A 25,890-nucleotide genomic window follows, 5' to 3' on the forward strand; every position below is an offset into this window, starting at 1 on the left:
GTCATAATTCAACAAATACAATGCTTGATCTGATCAGTATGAAAAAAAAAAAATCCTCTGCAACTGTTAGTCCGATGAACACAAAATTTTCAGAATATGAGCGGCTCCTCCTGTAGAATTGTTTGAATGATAATTATGATGTCATTGGTCCCGTGATATAAGCGCCATCTTGGAAAAAATCAAAAAAAGTTGCACCTCTATATCTCCGAAACCTCTCCATGGAAAAAATTGAAATATGGCTCGATGTCAAGCACCCCCCTTGGGGAATAAGATATGTTAATTATTTTTTTTTGTACACAGAATCGAGGCTCGTGAAAGAGCTAACATTTATCACACAAAAAAATCAAACGGACACACAAAGTATATAATAAGGGGAGCGGTAGACAAGATGGGGAGAGAAGGGGAAGCACACAAATACAACATTTGAGAGCAGGGACATCGGGAGATCTGTGGGAGGGAAAGGGCTTGGGGGGGAGGAGGTGTGGGGAGGGGGGGCGTGGGGGTGGCTCGAAGTATAAAACACAAGGACACTACAAGGACTTCCAGGAAAGAAATTGGTAATGATGTCATCAGTACCGTAATAATGACGTCATAATTTGGCAAGTACAACACTTGATTTGATCAGTATGAATTTTTTTTCTCTGCAATTCTTGGACCGATTGACACGAAATTTTCACTATAGGAGCGCCTCCTCCTGGAGAATATTTTAATGATAATTATGACATCATGGTTTAGCGGTAAAGGCACCATCTTGCAAAAACCCGAAAAAACTTTGCCCCTCTATCTCCGACCCCGCTCCATGGAAGAAATTGAAACATGGCTCATTGTCAAGTACTCCCCATGGGGAATAAGATATGTTAATGATGATGTCATCGGTGCCTTCATTATGACGTCATAATTCGACATGTCACCACCATCTCTTATCTTCCCCCATCCAAAACCTTGATCTTTTCTACCCCCGCTAATTCACCCCAGATCCACCTTGTTTGAAATTCCAACTTCTTTCCTGGAAGTCCTGGCAGTGTCCATATGTTTTATACCTCTCCCACTGCCCCCTTCCCACGCCCCCCCCCCCAAAGCCCTCGCCCTCTCTCAGATCTCTCGATGTCTCCATGTCTCTCGGTCCCTGCTCTCAAATGTTGTGTTTGTGTCCTTCCCCCTCTCTCCCCATCTTGTCTACCGCTCCCTATGTTATATGTTTTATGTGTCGGTTTGTCTTTCTGTGTAATTAATGTTTGCTCTTTCACGAGCCTCGATCTTGTATACAAAAAAAAAAAAAAAAAAAAAATACAACGCTTGATCTGATCAGTATGCAAAAAAAAAAAAAAAATCTGCAACTATTGGTCTGATGGACACAAAATTTTCACCATAGGCCAGAGAGTTGCCAGACAGTGCTATACTGCCAGAGAAACAAAGGTTCTTCCCAACATGTAGCCAATGTGGTTAGCAGATGCTCAGAGTGTACCTGAGAGCACCTAAAATCCCAAAGCTTCCAGTCCGCTTAATCGGGCCCCTGACCCCACACCTGCATAGCTTTATGCTCGCAGCATCTAGGTGAGTATGCACTCTGTTCCCTTCATTTCTGGAAACCCCCTTTCAAGAAATATTGGATCTGCCCCATGGAGTACACAATAGATATATACACACTTGCTCCATTATATATAGACTTGTTGGCCGTCACCAACGGGTGAGTGGCAGTAAAATTATATATAAACTTCCCCTGGTATTACTCCACGGACCGGTAGCTTTCCTTCTGCAGACCGGCGGTTAAGGATCTGTGGGATAGAGCATGGACTCATAGACTGGGAGCCCATGGGGGTCAGCCTAGCTCCGTGGTTCTTAACCTGGGTTCGACCGAACCCCAGGGGTTCAGTGAGCCAGTCTCAGGGGTTTGGCGGAGGTCCTCCGAAACGCATTGCAATTTGTTGTTTTTTAGTTTTGTATCAATTTTGAATCTATGTGTAATTACGCTTATTATTAATATTATTATTATTTTGCTATGTATGTTACGAACGAATGGAAATGTTATTTGTAATTGTATTCCCATCCCATTCATGGTTTCTCTGGTCTGTGTTTATGATAAGTTGTTTCACACTGACTGTAGTAAGTTGAATCAATGAGCAACTTGCTAATTATTCTGTTGATGGTGCTTACTTGCTTACGTACTTACTGGATTTTGGACTTTGCAGGTGTTCGGAAATTCCAGTGAATAGCCTCGATTAGCTTGCTGTGTGCCGTGCGTCATTGGTCGCGCCTTACTTTGGAGTTACTGATTAATTGAAAAGTAAGTTGGAAATGTTTGTGGATATGCAGGGCGGGTTCAGAGTTATATTAAAATCAAAAGGGGATGGTGATTATAAAATATGGTTGAATTACTCAGAAAACTAGGTGGAGGTGATATAACTCCTTTGGTCGCAATTCAAAACTAACAATTCGCAGTTTTCTATGTAATATTATAATGGGATTTGAGGTGACATAGAGTTGAGTAGATAATAAATCCCATCATCGTAACTATAAGTTATGTTTTCTTCGTTAAAATTTCTCAGTTTTCAGAGGGTTTTTTCTCAGTTTTCATGATTATATTTAAGCATGTTCCTTTTTAAATTTTTGTCATATAATTATTTGCCCGAACTCAATTAAGATCAGTTTGTTTTATTATTACTAGGGCATGCCCGTACTATATCTATATCTAAAATTATATCCCCCCCCTCTATTTACATGAAATGGTTTGGTCCAAAGCGAACGGCTTGCGAGTACGGTGACAATCCCCCCCCTCTATTTACATGAAATGGTTTGGTCCATTCGCAAAGCCAAAGCGAACGGCAGTTACGAATCGCAGTTACGATGAATCGCAAAGTAGTTTTAATTAGTTTTAAAACATAGTTTAACGCCAACATAGTTTGCCAACGTGAAATAAATGAATACGCTCTCAAATGTGCCGTCCGAGGCAGAGTCTGTTCGGCACGTTCGGCACACGTGATAGCTCGCTGCTCTCTGATTGGTTGAATCGTTTTTTGGACATAGCTCGGTAACTACTTGTCCGATTAATATGAAACCTTGAAAAGGCACATCCTCGCGTCCCCAGCAATATACCTGGCAAGTTTCAAGTATATCGGACCGGTAGTTGTCGAGAAACAGCGGTCGCATACACACACACACACAGACAGAGATTAGTGGAATTATAGATAGATTATTTTTGCAGTGTCGAGCAAAAAAAGGAAATAGTCGGAGGATTACGTGCGGTACGGGTTCACGTGTTTGACGGAATGGGACGGCGTCCTCAATGCATGCTTTGCAATGTCAAGTTGAGCAACTCCAGCCAAGCACCAGCAAAACTACGGGAACACTTCAAAAAACTGCACGGCGAGGGGCAGTACAAAGACGCAACGCTGGATGAATTCAAATTGAAGAGAGTCCGATTCGATGCAAGTGCTACCTTGCCCACTCTCGGCTTGGTTCCAATTGACAAACCGATCCTCACCGCGTCGTGTGAAATTGCGTACCTGATCGCAAAGCAGGGCAAACCGCACACCGTTGGCGAGACACTCATCAAACCGGCTGCGTTGAAGATGGCCAACATCATGCTGGGAAAAGCGACTGAAAACAAGTTGTCTCTCGCTACACTCTCAAATGACACCATCAGATGCAGAATGGACGACATGAGCGACGACATCCTCGCCCAGGTAGTTGCAGATTTAGTCGCGAGCCCGACAAAATTCAGCCTTCAACTCGACGAGACCACCGACGTTTCGAATTTGAGCCAGCTCATCTTATTTGTGCGTTATGTCAAAGGAGACGAGATCAAGGAAGACTTTCTGTTCTGCAAGCCGCTCACAACAACGACGAAGGCAGCTGACGTGAAGAAGCTTGTGGACGACTTCTTCAGAAGCAACGGCCTCTCGTGGAACGTGGTGTCTGCAGTTTGCTCGGACGGAGCTCCAGCCATGCTGGGATGCAACTCCGGGTTTGGAGTGCTGGTGAAGGCTGATGCACCACACATCATCGTCACGCACTGCGTCCTGCACAGACCCGCGCTGGCATCAAAAACCCTGCCTCCAAAACTGGCCAATGTTCTGAAAATCGTCGTTGAAACTGTGAATTACGTGCGAAGCCGTGCTCTGAATCATCGCATCTTCAAAGAGCTGTGCAATGAAATCGGCTCTGAATTTGAAGTCCTTCTCTACCACTCTAACGTTTGATGGTTATCACGAGGGAAGGTAGTGAGCCGTGTTTTTGCCTTGCGTGTAGAATTAGCCCTGTTTTTGCGACAACACCAGCATTGCCATGCAACACACTTCCAAGAGTCAGAGTTCATCCTCGCATGGCGTACTTGGCTGACATCTTCGACGCACTCAATCATCTCAATTGCCAGATGCAGGGCGGTGGAGTGAATGTCATCGAATCTGAAGAAAAGCTGAGCGCTTTCCGAAAGAGGTCACCGTTGTGGAGGCGGCGAACAGAGAACGACAACTTCACGAACTTTTCGCTACTGGACGAGTGCGTGAGCGGGATCGAAGATGAGTCTGAAGTTGGAGGCACTGCTGTACCGGGGGAGCTGAAGCAAGCGATTGCCACGCACTTGGATGAGCTGGGAAAGTCATTCGACAGCTACTTCCCCGACCAAGAGCAATACCCAGCATGGGTGCGGCAGTCGTTTACTTTCGACGTTGCAACGGCAGATGTCAACGACCAATACCTCGACGACCTCATCAAACTTCAGCAGAGCCAGACTCAACAACAACTCTTCGGCACAACAACGCTCTCAACGTTTTGGTGCCACCAAATGGAAGGGTATCCTCGCATCGCTAAAATTGCCCTCGAGATCCTCACGCCGTTCGTTACAACGTATCTCTGCGAGCATGCGTTTTCGAAACTGGTGGACATTAAAACAAAGAAAAGTAGCAGGCTTGCATGCGAAAATGATTTGACGGTGGCCCTTGCCAAAACAAAACCACTCATTTCCCAGATCGCCTCCCGAAAAGAAGAACAGAAAACGCATTAAGATGCAATTCTTCTTAAATTTTTTTGGTCAAATTTGAGGGGTTCCGCGAGTGTTCGGTGGGTTTCGTTCGGGTTCGGCGCCTTTAAAAAGGTTAAGAAGCACTGGCCTAGCTGGAAATATAACCAATTTTCATGTATATGGCAATGGTCCATGTGCATGTCCATGTAAGGAAATGGACGTCTGCCAGGCACATTGTGGTGGGTGTGGTCAGAAGGGCCATTAGAAAGGGACCCCAAAATTGAGCTAGATCAGCTCTGAGTTGACCTGATGAAACCTACTGGAAAATGTTTGGCGTAGTCCCGGGTATCATGAATGGCCACTGCCAGACATTTTCAGTGGTGGGTTGTGCCTGCCAGACACTGTAGGTTGGCAACTGCTGCTCAGGCTTGATGGGTCTAATGGTTTCCTCCTGTAGCATTGATTTTCCTGGAACTCCATAGGAAAAAAGGCCCACCTGCTGTTTCCATGCAGCAAGGAAATAGGACAACCACTTCAGCAGGGCTGGCACCCTGAATACCAAACAACGATAATATAGGAATTGAGGGTGGATGACAGCCATGTTCTAAGGTGTCCCAATTCCGTATTGCTTAAGAATAAAATGTATCGCACCTCTCCCCCATTATTGTCCCCTGTCGCACAGCGGAGCGAAAGGGGGACTATGGTTTTCCCCTCCGTCCGTGTGTCCGTCCGTGCGTGCGTGCTGGCGTGCGTGCGTAAGCGAAGGACCGAATTCGAATTTGATGTGTGGGTGCAAACCACGTCAAAATCAAAGATGGCCACCACCATGTATGTCTGATGCCATGTATGTCTGAACCTTGTGAGATGAATATCTTGAAAAATAAGCGAAGTACCAACTTCTAATCTGGTGTGTGGGTGTATCTAGGCATAAGGAAGAACGCTATTGAAAATTGGGTCGCCACGTCAAAATCCAAGATGGCCGCCGCCATGTATCTCTGATGCCATGTATGTCTGAACCTTGTGAGATGAATATCTTGAAAAATAAGCAAAGTACCAACTTCTAATTTGGTGTGTGGGTGTATCTCGGCATAAGGAAGAACGCTATTGAAAATTGGGTCGCCACGTCAAAATCCAAGATGGCCGCCATCATATATATATGTCTGAACCTTGTGAGCGAAATATCTTGAAAAATAAGAGAAGTACCAACTTCTCATCTGGTGTGTGACTGTATCTATGCACAAGCAAGAAGGCTGTTTAAAATTGGGTCGCCACGTCAAAATCCAAGATGGCCGCCGCCATGTATGTCTGAACCTTGTGAGATGAATATCTTGAAAAATAAGCGAAGTACCAACTTCTAATTTGGTGTGTGGGTGTGTATCGGCATAAGGAAGAAGGCTATTGAAAATTGGGTCGCCACGTCAAAATCCAAGATGGCCGCCACCATATATATGTCTGAACCTTGAGTGAAATATCTTGAAAAATAAGCGAAGTACCAACTTCTAATCTGGTGTGTGGGTGTATCTAGGCACAAGCAAGAAGGCTGTTTAAAATTGGGTCGCCACGTCAAAATCCAAGATGGCCGCCGCCATGTACGTCTGAACCTTGTGAGATGAATATCTTGAAAAATAAGCGAAGTACCAACTTCTAATCTGGTGTGTGGGTGTATCTAGGCACAAGCAAGAAGGCTGTTTAAAATTGGGTCGCCACGTCAAAATCCAAGATGGCCGCCGCCATGTATGTCTGAACCTTGTGAGATGAATATCTTGAAAAATAAGCGAAGTACCAACTTCTAATTTGGTGTGTGGGTGTATCTCGGCATAAGGAAGAACGCTATTAAAAATTGGGTCGCCACGTCAAAATCCAAGATGGCCTCCTCCATGTATGTCTGAACCTTGTGAACGAAATATCATATCATTGCATGTTTTCTGCGTCTTCCACTTTGTCAACTCACATCACTTCACCGACGGGGGACCGAGGCGTAACGCTTGTTTTTCTGCATTCAGCCCTTGGTAGAGGTATACATCCCTGGTGCTCATTGCTCTCATGGATAACCTGTCCCAGGCTGACTATCTATAAACCAGCCTCAAGGGACTGCTGTGACTTCTGAATGGAGGCCTAGAGCCAAGTAGTTTCTTGAACTACCTTAGCCCTTAATGTTGTGCAAGGAATATGTCTGCAGCATTTTGAAGTAGGGCTTCGCTCGTTGGGCTGGTGCTGCTGATTTATTTATCCCAATGCAGCAAGTATGTATTAGCATGGACTTTACCTTCTCCGTATGCAGCAACAGCATCTCATCGAGCTGATCCGTGGCCGGCAAACAGAGGCAGCACTAGAGTTTGCGCAATCACAACTGGCTGAGCGTGGAGAGGAGAGTAGTGAATGCTTGCTCGAGATGGAGCGTACTCTGGCACTACTTGCTTTTGATTGCCCCGAGCAATCACCATTTGGAGAGCTGCTGCACCCTTCACAGCGGCAAAAGGTGAGGAAAATGAAAGATATAGTTGGTGTGCAGAATTTGATATAGTTAGTTCTGGTGTGATGTTTATCATGTTGTTCTCTTATTTAGCATGAGGAAAGCTATAGCTTGTCAAGTGTAAAAGTTTCCCGTAAGATGAAAGTTAATTGGAATGTTTAGCTTGCAGGACCGTCTTGTCTGTCTGTCACTGAACTACTTCCTCAGTTTTTGGGCTAGCCCCACCAAACTTTCTGTGGAACCTTTTGGGTTCCCAGTAGGTGTCCGAAGGTGGGTGGGAGATTTCATAAATTTTCAATAAAATTATGATTGGGTTTACTCCAATATGAAACTGCTCTCTCTCCGTGTGTTAACACATTCGCAGCATTAGCAATTTCTCAATGCAATTGAGATTCTTGGTTTGCACCCATGAAATGCCGCAATTCTTTTTTCATAAACCTTCTCAAAACATTTTTCCTACCCATGTGTAGCACCTCGTCAAGTGCTTTTATAATTTAGAACATTTTATCTCTATCTGATCAAGATGTTTGTAAATGTGACCACTTGACATTAAGTGGCGTCGTTTCATCTCTCGCTATATTAGGAATGTGCTGCCCATTTGACCCCTTGTGGTTGTGGAACTATGGATGGCCTGACCAATGACCATGTATCCCATGAGCTGTGGTGGTTTTGATTGGGTTTGATTGTTTAACAGTAGAACCTGCATGCAGCATTCAGCACAGTACCATATGGGGATTTGCAGTGGAAATGGAAAACTCGTGTGGGTTGCACAGGCAACTGGTCTTCTTGGATTGGCTGAAAGCTGATAGCTGTGAAACTCATCACTAGAAAATTTACATCGTGAATTCAAATTCAAATCTCATCTTTCAGGAATGGTTCTGAGGTTAATCTTGTTTATAAATACTATGAGAACCAGTCCTTGAGGATGGGACTATTTGCTCAGAATTGCGGATTGGGCGATCCGCCCGGACATGCGGGGGATGCGGTCCGCCCGGACATGCTGAGGATGCGGTCCGCCCGGACATGCGGAGGATGCGGTCCGCCCGGACATGCGGAGGATGCGGTCCGCCCGGGCTTGCGGAGGATGCGGTCCGCCCGGGCTTGCGGAGGATGCGGTCCGCCCGGGCTTGCGAGGATGCGGTCCGCCCGGGCTTGCGGAGGATGCGGTCCGCCCGGGCTTGCGGAGGATGCGGTCCGCCCGGGCTTGCGGAGGATGCGGTCCGCCCGGGCTTGCGGAGGATGCGGTCCGCCCGGGCTTGCGGAGGATGCGGTCCGCCCGGGCTTGCGGAGGATGCGGTCCTCCGCCCGGGCTTGGAGGATGCGGTCCGCCCGGGCTTGGAGGATGCGGTCCGCCCGGGCTTGCGGAGGATGCGGTCCGCCCGGGCTTGCGGAGGATGCGGTCCGCCCGGGCTTGCGGAGGATGCGGTCCACCCGGGCTTTTTTTTTTTTTTTTTTTTTGTATACAAGGTCGAGGCTCGTGAAAGAGCGAACATTAATCACACAGAAAGACAAACCGACACATAAAACATATAACATCGGGAGCGGTAGACAAGATAGGGAGAGAGGGGGAAGGACACAAACACAACATTTGAGAGCAGGGACCGAGAGACATGGAGACATCAAGAGATCTGAGAGAGGGCGAGGGCTTTGGGGGGGGGGGGGGGCATGGGAAGGGGGCGGTGGGAGAGGTATAAAACATATGGACACTGCCAGGACTTCCAGGAAAGAAGTTGGAATTTCAAACAAGGTGGATCTGGGGTGAATTAGCGGGGGTAGAAAAGATCAAGGTTTTGGATGGGGGAAGATAAGAGATGGTGGTGAACAGCTGTTTTAAAGACCTGGAGGGAGGAGTGGGATTGAAGGGAGTGAGGGAGTTTGTTCCAGAGGCGGGAGAAAAGAGGAATGAAAGAGTGAAGGTGAGCAGAGAGCCGAGATTTCGGCAGTTTAACCATCAGAGGGTTGCTGGCAGATCTTGTGCGACCTGTAGGAATATTTGGGGGACAGAGCACAGAGAGAGCTGGGGGTGCAAGGCCGGAGAGGAGTCGGTAGAAGACAGAAAGACCACCGGACCTGCCTGCGGTGAGTGAGTGAAAGGCCCTCAGAGATAGCTTCATCGCGGGAGATTCCAATAATTCTGAAAGCTTTGGTTTCAACAGCGTGAAGCCGAGCTAGGTGTGAGGCAGGAGCACCGGCCCATAGGGGAGAACAGTATTCCATTGAGCTGCGGATGAAAGCCTTGTATGTGGTGAGGAGCTCAGGTGTGCCGAGGAAGGACTTCGCACGACGGAGGATGCCCAGTCGGCGACTGGCTTTGGAGGCCAGCTTGGAAATGTGGTTTTCCCAAGAAAGATCATGGCAGATAGTGAGACCCAAAATCTTGAGCGACAGAACTTCTTGGAGAGGATTGTTGAGAAAGTAGATGGGAGGGTTGTCCAGTCGATCTTTTCGGAGAGACATAGTAAGAGCGTGAGATTTGTCAGGATTGAAAGACATGTTCCACTTGTTTGACCAGTCTGTGATTTTGTCCAGGTCTTCAGAGAGTGAGGAGGCAGCAGACTGCCGATCTGAGGGAAGAGGAATGGAGCGGCAGAGAGTGGAGTCATCAGCAAAGAGATAGAGAGGATTTTCGAGAGAGTCAGAGAGATCATTGATGAAGACCAGAAAAAGCACGGGGCCCAGAACACTGCCTTGGGGAACTCCAGCCTGAACAGGAAGAGGAGATGAGAGAAACCCATTCAGGGCCACACGTTGACGACGACTAGAGAGGAAGTCCGCCAGCCATGCGTGGAGATTTCCATGGATACCAAAGGAGGAGAGTTTGGTGAGCAGAGCGGGGTGCCAGACCGTGTCGAAGGCACGTGATATGTCGAGGGAGACAGCTCTAATTTGCTGTTTGGCATTGAGGACCTCCATCCATTGTTGAGACAGCAGAAGCAGCATGTCCAGAGTAGAGTGACCTGGTCTGAAACCAAATTGATGATCAGAGATCAAGCCATTGGAGAAGAGGAAAGATTTCATATCCGAAGCAATGATGGATTCCATGACTTTGCTGATAATTGGGAGAAGGCTGATTGGTCTGTAGTTGCTAGGATCTGTTTTTGCACCTTTTTTGTGCAAAGCGGTGATGTTGGCTGATTTCCAAGCAGATGGCAGTTGACCTTGAGCAAAAGAGAGGGTGAAGAGAACAGAGAGAGGGTGAGATAGAGCAGCAGAGCAGGATTTTAGGACCCGTGGGCTGATGCCGTCGGGTCCAGTTGCAGAATCAGAGTCGAGGGTTGACAGAAACTTTTCCACCTTGTCAGGAGGAAAGGACACGGAGTCCAGGAGCAGCAGGGTACGACTGGGTATGGTGGGTACAGAGAGGGATGGGTTTGGGACACAAGATTTAGAGGCAAACACAGAGTTGAGGCATTCAGCTTTTTCACGTGCGGAGTCAGCTGTGTAGCCGTTTGAGGTAAGGGAGGGGATGGAGGGGGAACAAACACCAGAAACGGATTTGACCAGACGCCACCAGGATTGGGAAGAGGGAGACAGATAAGAGAGTTCGGTCTTGAGAACGGAGAGATATTGTTTCCTGGCTCTCCTGAGGGTGGACACACACTTGTTTCGGGCTTTGTGAAAGGAAATGAGATTTCCTTCCGTTGGATTTGCTTTCCAGGAGACGAAGGCAAGTTGTTTCTGGGCAACAGCCTCACCACAAGATTCCGTGTACCATGGACGGGAGGAAGGGTATGACAACTGAAGACGAGATGGGATAAATCTGTGCATGAGAGAGAGCAATTTACTTTGGAAGAATTCCCAGGATGAGTTGATGTCAGAGGTGGTAGAGATGGGAGACCAGTCCAGATGATTGATGGCTGCTTGAAGACCGTGCCAGTTGGCCTGAGTGAAATGCCAGACTCGTCGACGCTGAGCAGGCTCCCTGAGGATGGTCAGAGAGATGTCCACTTTAACAAGGACATGATCAGATGATCCGATCGGAGCAGAAGGAGAGCAGCAGACATTTTCAGGGAAGTTAGTCATAACCAAGTCCAGAAGAGAAGATGTTCCGTTGACTGAGATCCGGGTCGGGAAATTGACAGATTGTGTCAGTCCCAGTGAGTCGCAGAAGTCCTTTGCTGAGGAGCCATGGCTGGTGAGAGAGGTACCCACACCCAGCCAACTGGCATGATGACAGTTGAAATCACCACATATGAGGAAGAGAGAGTTGGGATGAGTAGATAGAAGTTGGTCCATATCATCAGACAGCGAGATGTAGATGGAGTCATCACTGTTTGGTGGACGGTACAACACACATATGAACAAGAGGTGGGAGCGAAGGGGAAGCCGTAGCCAGAGGTATTCCTGGGGGTGAGGTGGAGAGAGTGCAGTGCAGGGCGAGTGAGGAAGAGAGTTTTTGATAAAGATAGCAACCCCGCCTCCAGGACGAGGCTCAGGTCTATCATGCCGGAGGAGGGAGTAGCCCGGGAGAGATACTATGGAATCAGAGACATCATAAAGGAGGAAAGTTTCTGTTAAGCAGATCACGTCTGGTTTGACAGAAGCAACCTGTATGGAGAGATCAGTTAAGTTTGAACGAAGGCCCCGGATGTTTGAGGTCCATACCGTTAATGAAGAGGAAGGGGGAGCATCAGATACAGAACAGGGAGGAGGAGGGGTAGGGTAAGATGTGGAAGAGGTGGAAGAGGTAGGGAGAGCTGTTGAAGGTGTGTCAGAGATTTCAGAATAGCTCGGAGAAAGGGAAGGATGGGGCGGACAAAAGGTTTGATGGTGATTGGGTGAGCCACAATGAGGTGTTATTTGAGGAGGGGGAAGAGCGAGGCAGAAGGTTGGGGGAGATGGAGGTGAGAGTTTGAAGGGGGAAGAAGCGGGGAGGACGCTTTGAGGAGGGGGAGTGAGAGGGGGGAAATTGAGAAGCAATGAGGGTGGGGAGATTTGAAGGGGAGGGGTGAGGGGGGAGTTTGGGAGGGAAGGGACAAGGGGAGGGATTTGAAAGGGATGGGATATGGGGGAGATTTGGAGGGGAGGGGTGAGGCAGGAGTCTAGGAGGGGAGGGGCGAGGGGGCGTCTTGGCGGGGAGGGGTGAGGGGGTAGTTTAGGAGGGAGGGGGCAAGGGGGGAGATTTGAAAGGGATGGGTGATGGGGAAGATTTTGAGGGGATGGGTTATGGGGAAGATTTTGAGGGGATGGGTTATGGGGAAGATTTGGAGGGGAGGGGTGAGATTGGATTTTTGAAAGTGTACGATTTATGGGAAACGAACATTTATTGCAAAATGAGTTTCTTGTGACCTTCGAGTTAAAAATACGTTTAAGGACGCTGGATGGAGGATGGAGTGCAGGAGAGTTTAGGGAATGTAGAAAAAAGGCACTATAGGAGATGGATATTTTTTTTGGGATGAATTGATTTGGTGAGCAAGTCGAAAGCAGCCTTTTAAAGAAGAAGAAGAAAAAGGTGTTATAAAATATGACGGAATACATAACTTGAGGGGAAAGTGTAAACATTGAAGGTTAATGAGTGAAAACTATCTGGGGAAATGGGGGGAGAAACACGTGGTCGAAGAACGAACGAACGAATAAGAATGAATAAACGAATGAGAACAGAGAAGGAAATTTTTTTTTTTTTTTGAGTTGAAATTTACACAAGGAAGTAGGAGGCTATGGGTGAAAAGACTGGGAATACAGAGAACGAAAGTTATTGGATCACAAACGACGGACCGCTGAGAGAAAAACAAAGCCTCAAGGTTGTACAGTGCACACTGTACAAGGCCTCAAGACACGACACGAATTAACACGATTTTCAATACAGGTATGAAAGATTTGCACCGAAAAATCTTCGTCGGGACACAATATACGTACAACACCATAAATATACAGTTTTAACGAAAATACAAATGGGAACAATCACTTAACTTCGATTTCAAATCTTTCGCGACGCGGCAAAGGCCTTGCTCGCGACACGGCAAACAGACGATCAATTTATGAAAGATAAACACCGAGAAACAACCAAAGTTGCACACAATAACTTCACACACCGAAAGATAAATACAGTTTCGACAAAATACAATTGTGAACAGACTTAACTTCGAAAAACGTGGAGATCGTGTGCAGCTTCGAAAATCCCTCCCACCGTCTCCGAGATCTCGCGAGACCTCCGAGCAAGAGACTTGCGGACAGAGTGGTTCCCTCAGAATTGTCGTATGACTTGTAAAACCCCCTTGCGGAGGATGCGGTCCGCCCGGGCTTGCGGAGGATGCGGTCCGCCCGGGCTTGCGGAGGATGCGGTCCGCCCGGGCTTGCGGAGGATGCGGTCCGCCCGGACTTGCGGAGGATGCGGTCCGCCCGGGCTTGCGGAGGATGCGGTCCGCCCGGGCTTGCGGAGGATGCGGTCCGCCCGGGCTTGCGGAGGATGCGGTCCGCCCGGACTTGCGGACAGAGTGGTTCCCTCAGAATTGTCGTATGACTTGTAAAACCCCCTTTTACTGAGAGCAGTGCTTTGCCAGACAGGTTTACAAAGATAATTAGGGTCTCTCCCCCACTCCCACTCTACCCCAGGGGACAATGAATTTGCTTTCCTGCCTAAAACCATCCCATGCAGAGTATAAGCAATAGTTTACAACCCCTTCAGTCCAGTGGGCCAGGAGTGCATCAAAGTCTGGAAACGCACACTGATTTTGATGTTCAGGGAGATCTTTACAGCAGAACCTCTTCCTGATTTAACGACTGTTATAATGGTACTCCAGGTGATTACCATTCTCCTGTAGCACCATTGTCAAAAGCATTGATGGATCCTTTTTCTCTCTGATTATAAAGTTCAAGCCTCATACCCATGACCTAAAACGGAGGATGTAATGCTCCAGGAGACACTTTTTAGTTAACAACTTGGTTTCTTCTCATGTTTTCCATAAGAGGAAAGCATCCTTTGCTTTAGAAATTGTTCTTTTTACCTCACCCTTCTTGCCCTCTTCTGTGTCAAACTGGAGATATTTGTATTTTTCTTGTTGATGGTTAAATTTTAATACAGTGCCGCTGACCAGCCTACTTTTATAGTGTGCCAAAATGTCCTTCAGAACAGTTAGACAAAGTTATCCATTGTAGCTGGAACAGTTTTACATTTACTTTAACCATACGTTGATTTTTGTACCTTGAATGTGGATCAAGTCAGTTATTCGCACTGGTCCCGAATTGTTTGCCTCAACCACCCTTGGTTTGACATTTGCTGCAAGGCCTATAAGGGCCTGTCTCGCAGACCCAAATGGCCTTCAGCACGATCCGACCATGTTGTCTAATGACACGTTTAGTTGCCTGTGCTCACACGGGATTCTAAACAGGTTTGGGATGGAATGGCAAAAATGCAAATGGTGTCTTCTGTCATTGAGCTGGCAAGTTGGGAGCAGCAATTCACATTTATTGCCACTTCTGATGCAATGTATATTCTCCAATTGTGGCGAGGTGTTACATTTGAAACTGTTTGTTCGATATATGTACCTTTTTGATGCCGAGGGCCCGCAATAAAAAATTGTATTGGTGCGGAAGTCAGTGACCAATTGCAAATTGAGGATATTCGATTGAATCATAAGTTACAGGTATCACTTGGGTTGCACCAGGAAGTTGAATGCCTTGGTTTCATTTTGGAAGCAGTTTTTAGTGGTAGTTTTATTTCTGGAACTACTTTCAATAACCTGTAACAAAAAGGCAGCTGTGGTTGTTATCTTGCCTTTGTGTGACCTTTTGAGAACTATGCATTCGGCCGTTAAAATCAGTTTGTTCGTTCATATGCAGCACAAGGCTGTCGAGCTGAGGGCACGGCCATGCTGCTGATGCAGTAGCCTCTGCTGGTTGGGGCAGGAATTTGGAATTTGTTCAGAGTGCCGGCGCGTTACTTTTCGTGAAGGACTCCGTGAGATCTTTAACGTGTACCAGCAAATGCTGGCAGATGGGACGCCCAGTTTAACGTCCCTCTGAAAGATGGCACACACATTGATGAATCACCTTGCCTGTGAAACACTGGGATGACAGTTTATATCTGGGTTGGGTTTCAAACCCAGGCTAGACAGCTTGGAGGGGAGTGCGTGTATCTATTGGCCACCCTGCCAGCCCTAAATTCAAAAGGAAGGAAATACAATCTTTATCATGTCTGTTGCAAATCAAGTGGGGCATTTAATATGTGGTCTATTCTTATTTTGTAAACTTATCTTGGAATGTTTAACTCCTTGATTATTAGGGATTGATGAACCTTGCATCTGTGAGCCTGCACAATACAAGCTTCAGACGATGCGGTAAATGTCTTCGGCAGGTTTGGGGTGAAGTGAATACGGCCGTGCTGGACTGTGACAACCACGATTCGACGCCCAAACTGGCCAAACTGTTGAAACACTTGCTGTGGGCTCAGGGTGAACTCGATCAGAAGAAAGCCAAGTATCCCCGTATGGCGGACCTCGGAAAAGGCACGCTCGAGGATTTCAAGTGAATAATTTTGATCGTCTTAGCCAGGTTGCATTACATAGCCACGTGACGTGCATGCTAGTATCGTCATGCCTTGGGTGTGTTGCCGCGCAGGAACACATGCACCATTAGGTGAAGCTGTGGTGGAGTTGGGAGCACTGTATAAACGTGTGCACAATCCTTTTTTTTTTTGTGTTTTTATTATTAAACATTTCATTTGGAGTAAAACCAACTGGCATTGCTTTGTACTGATGGAAATTGGTATTTCAAATTTTGTGTACTTTATCTCCTTCAGCCGATTGAAATTCAAACCATCAAATTCCGCTTTTCACAAAGCAAGGCCGAATAGTAAGGGCAATGACATTGAGCTGCAACGAGCCAAGTACCCCTCCATTCCCCCTTCACTTGACACTTATTTTTACAGAGGGCGATTGAAAGCGGCTTCTGACTTTTAAGTTGATGTTGGAAATATTCCCAAGAAAGAAAATACGAATGTACAGTACACAGTTGTGCATCTTGGCTAATTTTTTTTTCTTTCTTTGCAATATCATCAATTGTACAAGGTGTGCATTGTCTTTGAATACAAAATACATTTCAAAAAAAAGGTTTGAGCCACAGGTGAGCAGAGCACATAAAAGGGTAAAGCAAGATTTGTTCTTGGATTGAAGATTGCAACAAAATTTAACATTTTGAGGATGTTCACAATCCCAGTGAAATTCACAACCATTGAGATTGATGCAACGTTTGGTGGTTGAGGATAGAAACCCAAAACCTACCGACCGACGTTTTACAACAAAAAAAAGCAATCGAGTGAAGGAGTCCTAATAGTCGGTAGATTCTGCTTTCCAGCCATTCAACCGATTGCAAACCGGCATTTTTCAGGTAACGGAAAAATCCGAATGAAGTAAAATGGTGTTGGTTTGTGCCGCCACAGGAATGGATTTTGACAACTTTCCACAGTGTGCAACTTGGATGCTATTAAATGTTTAACAAACCTTGGAGTGAACTTGTCTGTTTGCCAAAGCACAGATTCATTAACTTTTGCCAAATTGAAAGTTTAAAAAAGTTGCTCAAGCACACTACGCTTCATGGTTAAAGTGCAGTGATAATTTTCAACCAATTCATTCAAGGAGGGGAGGGGGCTGTGTGCCAGTGTTGAAGGTGGAGATGCTACATCTTGCCCAGGACAGCAGCCAGGATGGCCATGCGTACAAACATGCCGTTTTCTGCTTGGCGGAAATATGCTGCTCGAGGGTCAGAATCCACTTCAGCGCTAGAGTACATTTTTGGGTTGTGATGGGTCGATGGGGAGAGGGATTGGTGATGACAGATTGGGAAAAAAGTTTTAGCCATATCTCAATCCAACATTGTTGGGGCAAAAATATATAAACCAAGTGCAGTCCAAAGTTAAAACCTTGCCTTTAACAAACCTTTGATTAGAGAAAAAGTAAACTACCACACTTTTAGGATGTAAATACATTGCTGCTGCAATACAAGGGCAAAGTTATAGATATGGTTGACAAAAATGTATGGACTGCTAAAAAAATACTGAACTAGCAGAAGCCTGTGGTAAAATACCATGAGGAAAAAAGAAGCCTTTGTCTCCTAAGCAGGCGGAGGGGGCTAAAATTAATGTATTTTAAAATTTATGTTCCTAATGTTAAATAAATACTTGAGAACTTTAAGCATTGGTGACTTCAGTAAAACCGTTAAGTGATCAACCACTCCACATTGAAGAAAGCTGATGGTGAATTAATCTATTAGGGGTTCATCAATATTCACTCACTCCTTTTGACTAATATTTTGCAAGTGGCCCAACCCATTTCAAGTTATGGCGCCATGAAACAATTAATCAGTCTGAAACTATTTAGTGTCGGTATGTTTGAGGTACCGTCGGACTCTGACATTCGTGGTCCCAACATTAGGGAACCTCACACATTCATGGTTCATACAATGCAACCTGCTTCTACATTTGTGGGCTGTGCCCCACATGTTTGTTTTTTGTGGGTGAAAAAAAAAAAAAATCTTCCATGAGCTGCAAGCATAACAGTTCTAAAAAGTATTTTCCACCAATCACACACAGCAGCTGGACATATGCAAAAACGCGTCTTCCACGAGCCACAAGCATTAACTGCTGCGACATTTGTGGCCCTGTGCTTCGTGTTCACAGCTTTTCGCACCCGCATAAAAATATTTTAGCCCCACTTTAAGCGAGCTGCGCAGCATGCCCCACCATTCATACTATAAACCTAGATGTGCGGCATGTCCCCCCAGATGCATAAAACGTCATCCCCACGAGTTACAGAATGAAAACGCTTCACCGCATGTTACCAGCTGCTGAATACGACATAATCCGCCAACATCCCCTCCAAACAATGGACAGAATACTCACCCCTCCCGCAACTACCTACTACTTATGTCTAGTATATCCTGGGTCTCATTCATTCATTCTTCTCGTCCCACTGCTTTGATCTGTGTTTTGCACGCTGTACCGAGCACCAAGGTGACCGCCCAGGTCTGGGATGTCCACATAGAAAGAATGGAGAAGGCTCCGAACGTACGGATAGAGGACAATGCGCAAAAGAACATTCCATGGTACCTGATCTCGATGAGTCTTGGCAAGGGATGCATCACGACCATCTTTTCCTTGGCTCGAGTCATGATATGAGGCGTGAGCACAAACTGCCCGAAGCACTGGATGATACAACAAACAAAATTTGATACAAAAGCATTCCATCTGAAAATAATTCAAAAAACTTTTTTCCCCAAAAAAACGATGACCCTATTTTGTTCACAACGATGAGAGATTAAATCGAATACTGGAATTGCAATTGCCAGTGTTTGATCTAATGTTTCATCGTTTTATCTTATTGGAATAATCAGAACTTTGATCGATTTATTTTGTGGTTGAGCTTACATTTTATTTGAAACCTCGTGTTATTTTTGTTTTATTTTTGCTACGAACATCCAACAATAAAATTCCAAGGGTTTTATATCAGCAGCAGCTCTACTCAAGCTACAAAATTAGTTATTTTAATGTCTCAAAACGTTGTCAACAAATAATTACCTTTTTGTGGTCCGAGAGTACTCTCAATGCGTCGTGCATAGTTTGTTTATTTATTTTTGTTGTTTAATGACTAGACAAAACCTCAGATCGAACATAAACACAAGGAAGTCCGATGCAAGAGGAGGCATCGGAGACCCATCATGCCCACACATTGCAGCCAATATACACGGACCCCTCTACCCTCTGTTTCCAGGTATCGATCCAACTCCAGTTCAAACCCTTCCACCATTTCAGCTGCACCACTGGTCCAGGGAGACCTTCCAAGTGAAAGACCTCTGCCGTAATGTTGACTCAACTCGCCTCTTCTCTTTCAAGTTATACCCCCTGGTTCTATCGCTGTCCATTCTGCTTAAAAGCCTTTTTGCACTTAATCCCACAATACCCATCATTATCTTAAGCGTCTCTATCAAATCCCCACTTGTGTTGTAATTACCTTCGCAAAAGCGGAAGGTTATGTTTTGATCGCAGTGTATTTATTTGTATGTCTGTGTGTGTGTATGTTAATCGCATAACTCAAAAAGTATTCAACCGAATTGCATGAAATTTGGTGGGATGATTGGTTATTATACGGGACACATTTGATTAGATTTTGGGAAACAGATTTGCTCAAATTCTGACTATTTTTAACTCGATCGTATTTCACTCAAAGTTATGAGCGACTGAAGAAGAAGATGTCCATCCAGGACGTCATCACTATAACGCGATCTCCCGCGATCATTTCAACCTCAAAAAAAATTATAATTGCAGATTTGTCAAGAGATGAGGCATATTAACAAACGAATGAAACAGATTTGCTCAAATTCTGACTATTTTTATTTAAAATGTTATGCACGAGTTATGAATAAACTTGGTGGATGCGTTGGTTAGGTGATAAGAACGAGCTGATTAGATTTTGGTTCAGATCCGAATCAAGATCCGGCCTGTCATTGGGATACAAATGTAAACTGTTCACCAGGCGGAGGTATGCTCTCTACTGAGTGCCCTTCTAGTTTATTTCTGTTTTCACCCCTGAGCAAAATTTTGACAAAAATTGGACAAAATTTGGTGAACAGGTTGGGTGTGTGACAAGGATAAAATGATTAGATTTCATGTGAAGATCCGAATCTGAATACGAGAATTTTTAAACTGACCTACAGTGATTATTCAGCAGTGAGAGACGAAGCTAAAAACGATACATAGCATGATATTTCAAAATGTTATGGACGGATTATGACAAAACTTGGTGGCGGAATTTGTTAGGTGACAAGAAGAAGCCGGATCGATTCTGGTTCAGCTCCGGATCCAGATCTGGCCCATCATTGGGATACAAAACGTAAACTGTTGAGCCTGGTGGAGGTATGCGCTCTACCGAGTGTCATTCTAGTTTTCTAGTTAAGGAAGATCCAAATGAAACCAATCATTTCAAAGCTACGCATGTCAATACTTAATTTAGAGATTTATTAACTTCCTTCTCCGATTTGAAGTGACAGAGTTTGTTCCATGAAGAGGAGGAAATTCTCCACTAATTGTGGCGAGAAAGGCGGCACCATTGTTGTGACGTCGCTAATACCCAGAGTACCCCAGGAAGTGACGGCACTTCCCCCAAGGTCATTGGCTAACAGTCTTGTGTCGCTATGTTTGTTTGTACGTCCATGTCCGTGTGTGCGTTAGCTCCACCAAGAGCTTCAAAAGATGTAAAGGAAAGAAAAAACTGAAGGTTAAATTTTGGAAACACTAGCATCTGACATTTAAACACTTTTATACCAAGTCGTGAATTGGGAGTTCTTATAAGACAAGCATCTGCATTTACAAATAAAAGGATATCCAGGGAGAAGAAACATTTTCGACAGTTATTTAAAACAAAAAGAAGCTAAACCAAAAAGACCTTTTTGTAATCCTGTTCCTTCAAGAAACGCTCCTTCTGGATTCTTGTCATATAAAGTACATCCGTGTCTGGCAATGCCTCTTCAATGCTGTTAAACTCTTCCTGAAAAATTCACACACACATACCACAGATTTGAATCTTCACCTGATTACAAAACATCACAAAGGCTTAACTTAATATAGAGTAAAATATTCCTGGTGAATGATAAAACAAACTGGAACCATTTTTATAAGCCAGGTGTTGGCTTAATGGTTAAGGCGGCTGGCTTACGATCGTAGGGTCCTGAATTTGAGCCCGTCAATCCGTTGAATTAACACCAGGTGGGTTGACTCAGCCTGTCATCCTTCCAAGGTTGGCAAAATGAGTACCAGCTGACCGGCAATGGCGGCATTGCATCAGCGGCACAGCTGTGCCCCCAGAAAGTGATGCAGCCAATCAGCCACAGGCTGCGTACGAACCGTCACGACAGTCCCATTCTTCCTTGCATGGTTTAAAGACAGCTGTTTACCACTACCTCAGGTCATCGACTATCCATAGTCCATACTTATGATCTCTTCTACCCAAATTACCCCATTGCCAAGCACTCCCGTTTTCCAGGTTATTGGGATTTCTACCCCTCTCCCTCACCTATTTTCGTTTGGCAGTTGGTTCGTTCATTTTCTGTTTCATCCCCACTCCCTCCTTCCTCTTCTTGCTGCGTTTCAGCTTGTGTGCTGCTTGTTCCCCCCATGTGCCCTTCCGTCCCCTCCCCTCGATCTCGCTCTCATCTACTCTTATGCTTGTGTTTCCCCCTTGACATTTTATTTCATTCCATTCTGCTTGAGCTCTTCCATGAGTCTCGACCATGTGTGTGTACACACACACATACACACACACACACACACACACACACACACACACACACACACACCTTCATGCCACTTGGTCATCATAACTACCAAGTTTGGTGAATTTCTGCACAACCCTTTAGGAGATAGCAGGAAGGGCAGACAGACAGACAGAGCTCATTTCTAATGTCCCCCATTTTTTTCAAAAAGCGTGAGGATAATGATACGATGACAAGTGCTCTTTCTGGCTTAGAACTAGAACAAGAAATAAACCCATCAAAAATTTAACCATTGATATCGATCAACTACAAATCTAGTTTCTCATCATCTCACAGCCCTCAATATTCTCAGACGTCGGTAACAAAATGTTCTCGGTGTTGGAAAACATACGCGAATTAATTGTTTTCAAAACTCCAAGTTGATGCCTCACCTGATGGATACCTTTGCTGGCGATGAATTGCACAATTTTGGGCGGCATGCGGAGGCTTTCTGGTGATACATAGCGGAGGTTTACACGGTACAATGTCAGGAGACACGAGAGGGAGTGCACTGTGCGTCCATGCTTAAGGTCTCCAACCATGGTGATCTGTAGCAACACAGGAAATGGATTATAAATCTCCAACATCTGTTTATCATCATTGTTCAGATTATGCTGCAAACAGAGTACGACAAAAAAAAAAAAGAAGTAACATTTAAATAAAAAATAATTAATCATTCAGATTTCGATGGTGGTGGCAAAATGGAGTTAAAAGAGAAACAATGTGAAGCCTCACCTTTGTCACTCATATTGAATGACAGGTATACAATACCGTGCACGAAGATGGGGCTGGACTATATACAGACTATTTTAGGCTGGCAGTAAAACGAAAGCTGGAAGGTGTGAAGGTGGAAGGTGTGAAAACATTTTGTTACCTGGGAGACATGCTGAATGGAGAAGGTGGATCAGACTCGGCAACGGTTGCTAGAGTGAGATGTGCATGGAAGAGGTTTCGGGAACTGAGTGGTGTGCTGACGAGGAGGGGAGTGTCGTTGAAGCTGAAGGGAAAGGTGTATGCTGCATGTGTGAGAAGTGTTATGATTTATGGGAGCGAGACATGGGTAATGAACGTAGAGCAGCAACGAAGGCTGGAAAGGGTGGAAACGCGAATGGTTCGGTGGATGTGCGGAGTATCGTTGAGAGAGAGGAAGACAAATGATGAATTGTGAAAGATGATGGGAATAGAGCCTGTGATTGATGCTGTGAAGAGGAACAGGTTGAGATGGTTTGGTCATGTGTTGAGGAAGGATGAAAGTGACTGGTTGAGATGAGTGATGGAAATGAATGTAGAAGGAAGTAGAGGACGGGGAAGACCGAGAAAGACTTGGCTAAAGATGGTGGAAGAAGAAATGTGGGCAAGGGGGTTAACAAGGAGAGATGCAGAAAATAGGGCAAAATGGAGAAGATCGTCATGGGGACCGCAAGGCTAACCCCCGCTCTTGCAGGGAAAATGGCCTTAAAATGCCTGTTGTTGTTGTTTTGTAGTAAAACAAAGAGGTATGCGCGCACATCTTTGGGACGTCTCGCCTGGGTTTAAAACTCGGCCCAGCTATATATGGTCAGCCTGGTGTTTGACCCAGAATATTGCTGTGGAATGTATAATGCTTACGGTCATGCCATTTACGGTGCCCAACTCCTCACGGATGGTGAATATGTCCAGCAGAGCCTGAGTGGGATGCTCTCCCACACCATCTCCTGCATTGACCAATGGTCGACGGCAATTTTTGGCAGCAAGCTGTGTGAGGAGAGATGCACAGGTGTGCGTCACTTGCCATCCATGTCCTTGGTGTTCTTTATTTGCCTCGTACAACTTAAGGATCATCATTCATTTCTCTACACAGTAGAGTGGAAAATAAATGGCAGGCATGATGTATTATAAACGAGGTTTGCATCCAGGGTGAAAGACACGCGGATACCGCTCACCTCAACAGCTCCAGGTTCTGGGTGCCGCAATATGATCACATCTGCATAGCAGGCCATGGTTTGCACAGAATCTTGTAGAGATTCTCCCTTTTGTACGGATGACGTTGCTTCTGAAAATGCCACCACACTGCCACCCAACCGCTGCATGGCCGATTGAAATGAACTGCATGTACGCGTACTCACCTCAAAGAACATGCTTGCCATGACTTTGCCCTTAGGGTGTAAATAGAGGGAGGGGTGCAGGGGAGTTTGTCTCGTAGCAAAGTTGATGTCACAATGTCAACCATGACTGCTGCATTAAATAAATAATAAAATTATACACGCCATTTATTTCAAGAAGAACTAGAAGGGCATTCAATAGAGTGCATACCTCCGCCAGGCTCAACAGTTTATGGCTTCTATCCCACTCGTAGGCCGAATCTGGATTTGGACCTGCACCTAAATCAAATCGGCTTGTTCTCGTCACCTAACCAACTCATCCGCCAAGATCATTCATAATTTGTCCACAACTTTGAAAAATACGTTATATATCGCTTTTCGCCCGATCACTCAATGGTGAAGAATCACTTCAAAAAATTAAATAATTCTCGTATCCGAATCCATATTCAGATGTTCTCCAAAATTGAATTCATTAGCTCTCGTCACACACCCAAACGGTCCACCAAGTTACGTCCAAATCCGTCCATAACTTTTTGAGATATCCTCTTCATAAACAGACAGGGGTGAAAACCTAACCTCCGTACACCTTCGGTGGCGGAGGTAATAAATGTCATCAGAAAATATATACATGTTGTAATGGTAAATTCCAAGTACAATGTGTCTGTTGGTCCCAATAAATAGAAAAACAGAAAAGCAAGAAATAAAGGTTTTCCTCTTCCTCACCCAATTGCATTTGGCCAATTCTAAAGCCACCATGTCAAAGTCATTCAAGGCCAACTCATTCCAATGTCCTGATGGATCTATCAACAAAGGGTACTCTAAATTGGTTGGGTTGACATAACTATACTCTCAAGTAATGAACTACCTGGTGCTCAAACATTCCATTCCACCAACCACAGCACCCAAACATAAACCATCCAAACCTTGAGTACGTTGTGCAAGTTGCGTTCCTTCTGCACCATCATCCGAAGATTGTGCGCAAGGTTGAGCAAGCTCGAAAGCTAAGGGAAGAAGGAGCAATGAGTTCATATATATATATATGTATATATATATATGTATCAGCATCTCCAAGACTCCATGACAACAAATCTCCCATGACCTCTCCATGTTGACATTTATTTCACCCCGGGCATTTGGCATGACCACATCTACAAACCCCAGCATTTCAAGTACAAGTGAAAATGTATCACATGAATAACTAGAACAACACTCCGTAGAGTGCTGGATCTTCAGCAAAATCGAGCCCGTTCATCCATGCCACACACCCGACCTGTCGTTTCGTCTAAATCCGTCCATAACGTTTTGAGATATCGTGCTCAGTCAGACATACAAACAGACAGGGGTGAAAAACAACCTGCGGTGGCGGAGGTGACCAGAGGTTGTCATTACTATTCCATATAAAATACATTATAAAATGTCTCTCACCTGGTCTTTAGAGAATTGGCGGACGGACAGCACATGCTGCCCAACCAATCCATGAGCATGGGCAGAGTGCACAGGAGCCAAGGACGATGTACCTGCTCCTCCCCATGCTCCACTGTGGTGCTGGGGAGAGAGCATCAGCTTAGGTAGTTGTGTAGCGGACTGTACCAGGCATGTTCCATCCTGTATGGCCATCAGATCTAAGAAAAAAAACCCCCCAAAGACAACACAACAGGGCAAAAGGCAGAGAGGACATGCCAAGTCAGCAAAATTCTGATTTTATATACACCCAATGGAAGACCAATCACACAAGTTATTAATTTTTTTAATGAAAAAGATGATTAAATGCTGACAAGATGATTTTAAAAAAGTACTATTAATACAGCTCCTTTCGAGATTCACAACTGGGAAAGTCGGCTTTGTTGATTAAATTCTTTATTTTAGCCAAGATCTAATAGACGAGTGAGGTGACAATCTTACTGACAAGAAGAACCACCTTTAGAGGCCATTTTTCCCCACAGAGCAGGGGTTGGCCTTTTTTGGGCACCGTGGTCCCCTTTTTGAAGCAATGTTTTATGGCCGGATGCCCTTACTGGCGCCAACCCTGTTGGTCACCTCTTGCGACACACAGGGAATTACCAGTGATCTGGTGCTCAATTTGCCGACCTCGGAAGGATGACGGGCTGAGTCAACCCCCCTGGCGTTAATTCAGCGAT

General features: G+C 45.4%; 2 protein-coding genes across 8 annotated transcripts in view; one reads left to right on the forward strand and one right to left on the reverse strand.

The window, feature by feature from the left end:
* GID8 (GID complex subunit 8 homolog) overlaps positions 1 to 16,870 on the forward strand; it is a 43,865-nt gene extending 26,995 nt beyond the window's left edge. For all 7 annotated transcript variants that reach the window (XM_078773843.1, XM_068111120.2, XM_068111121.2 and 4 more), the window contains 2 exons: positions 7,242 to 7,439; positions 15,727 to 16,870. In XM_078773843.1, the coding sequence (XP_078629969.1) occupies positions 7,242 to 7,439; positions 15,727 to 15,900 (372 nt within the window). In that variant the 3' untranslated portion in view covers positions 15,901 to 16,870. The remainder of the gene's footprint in view (positions 1 to 7,241; positions 7,440 to 15,726) is intronic.
* Positions 16,383 to 25,890, reverse strand: part of LOC137423697 (multifunctional protein CAD) — a 155,840-nt gene continuing 146,332 nt past the window's right edge. The window contains 8 exon segments of the mRNA XM_078773801.1: positions 16,383 to 17,148; positions 18,475 to 18,569; positions 20,807 to 20,908; positions 22,064 to 22,219; positions 23,280 to 23,405; positions 23,594 to 23,806; positions 24,676 to 24,753; positions 25,178 to 25,374. Coding sequence (XP_078629927.1) covers positions 17,046 to 17,148; positions 18,475 to 18,569; positions 20,807 to 20,908; positions 22,064 to 22,219; positions 23,280 to 23,405; positions 23,594 to 23,806; positions 24,676 to 24,753; positions 25,178 to 25,374 — 1,070 coding nt within the window. The 3' untranslated portion in view covers positions 16,383 to 17,045.

The sequence above is a fragment of the Myxine glutinosa genome, chromosome 3 (assembly GCF_964187855.1).
Source record: "Myxine glutinosa chromosome 3, kmMyxGlut1.1, whole genome shotgun sequence".
NCBI classification, from domain to species: Eukaryota; Metazoa; Chordata; class Myxini; order Myxiniformes; family Myxinidae; genus Myxine; species Myxine glutinosa.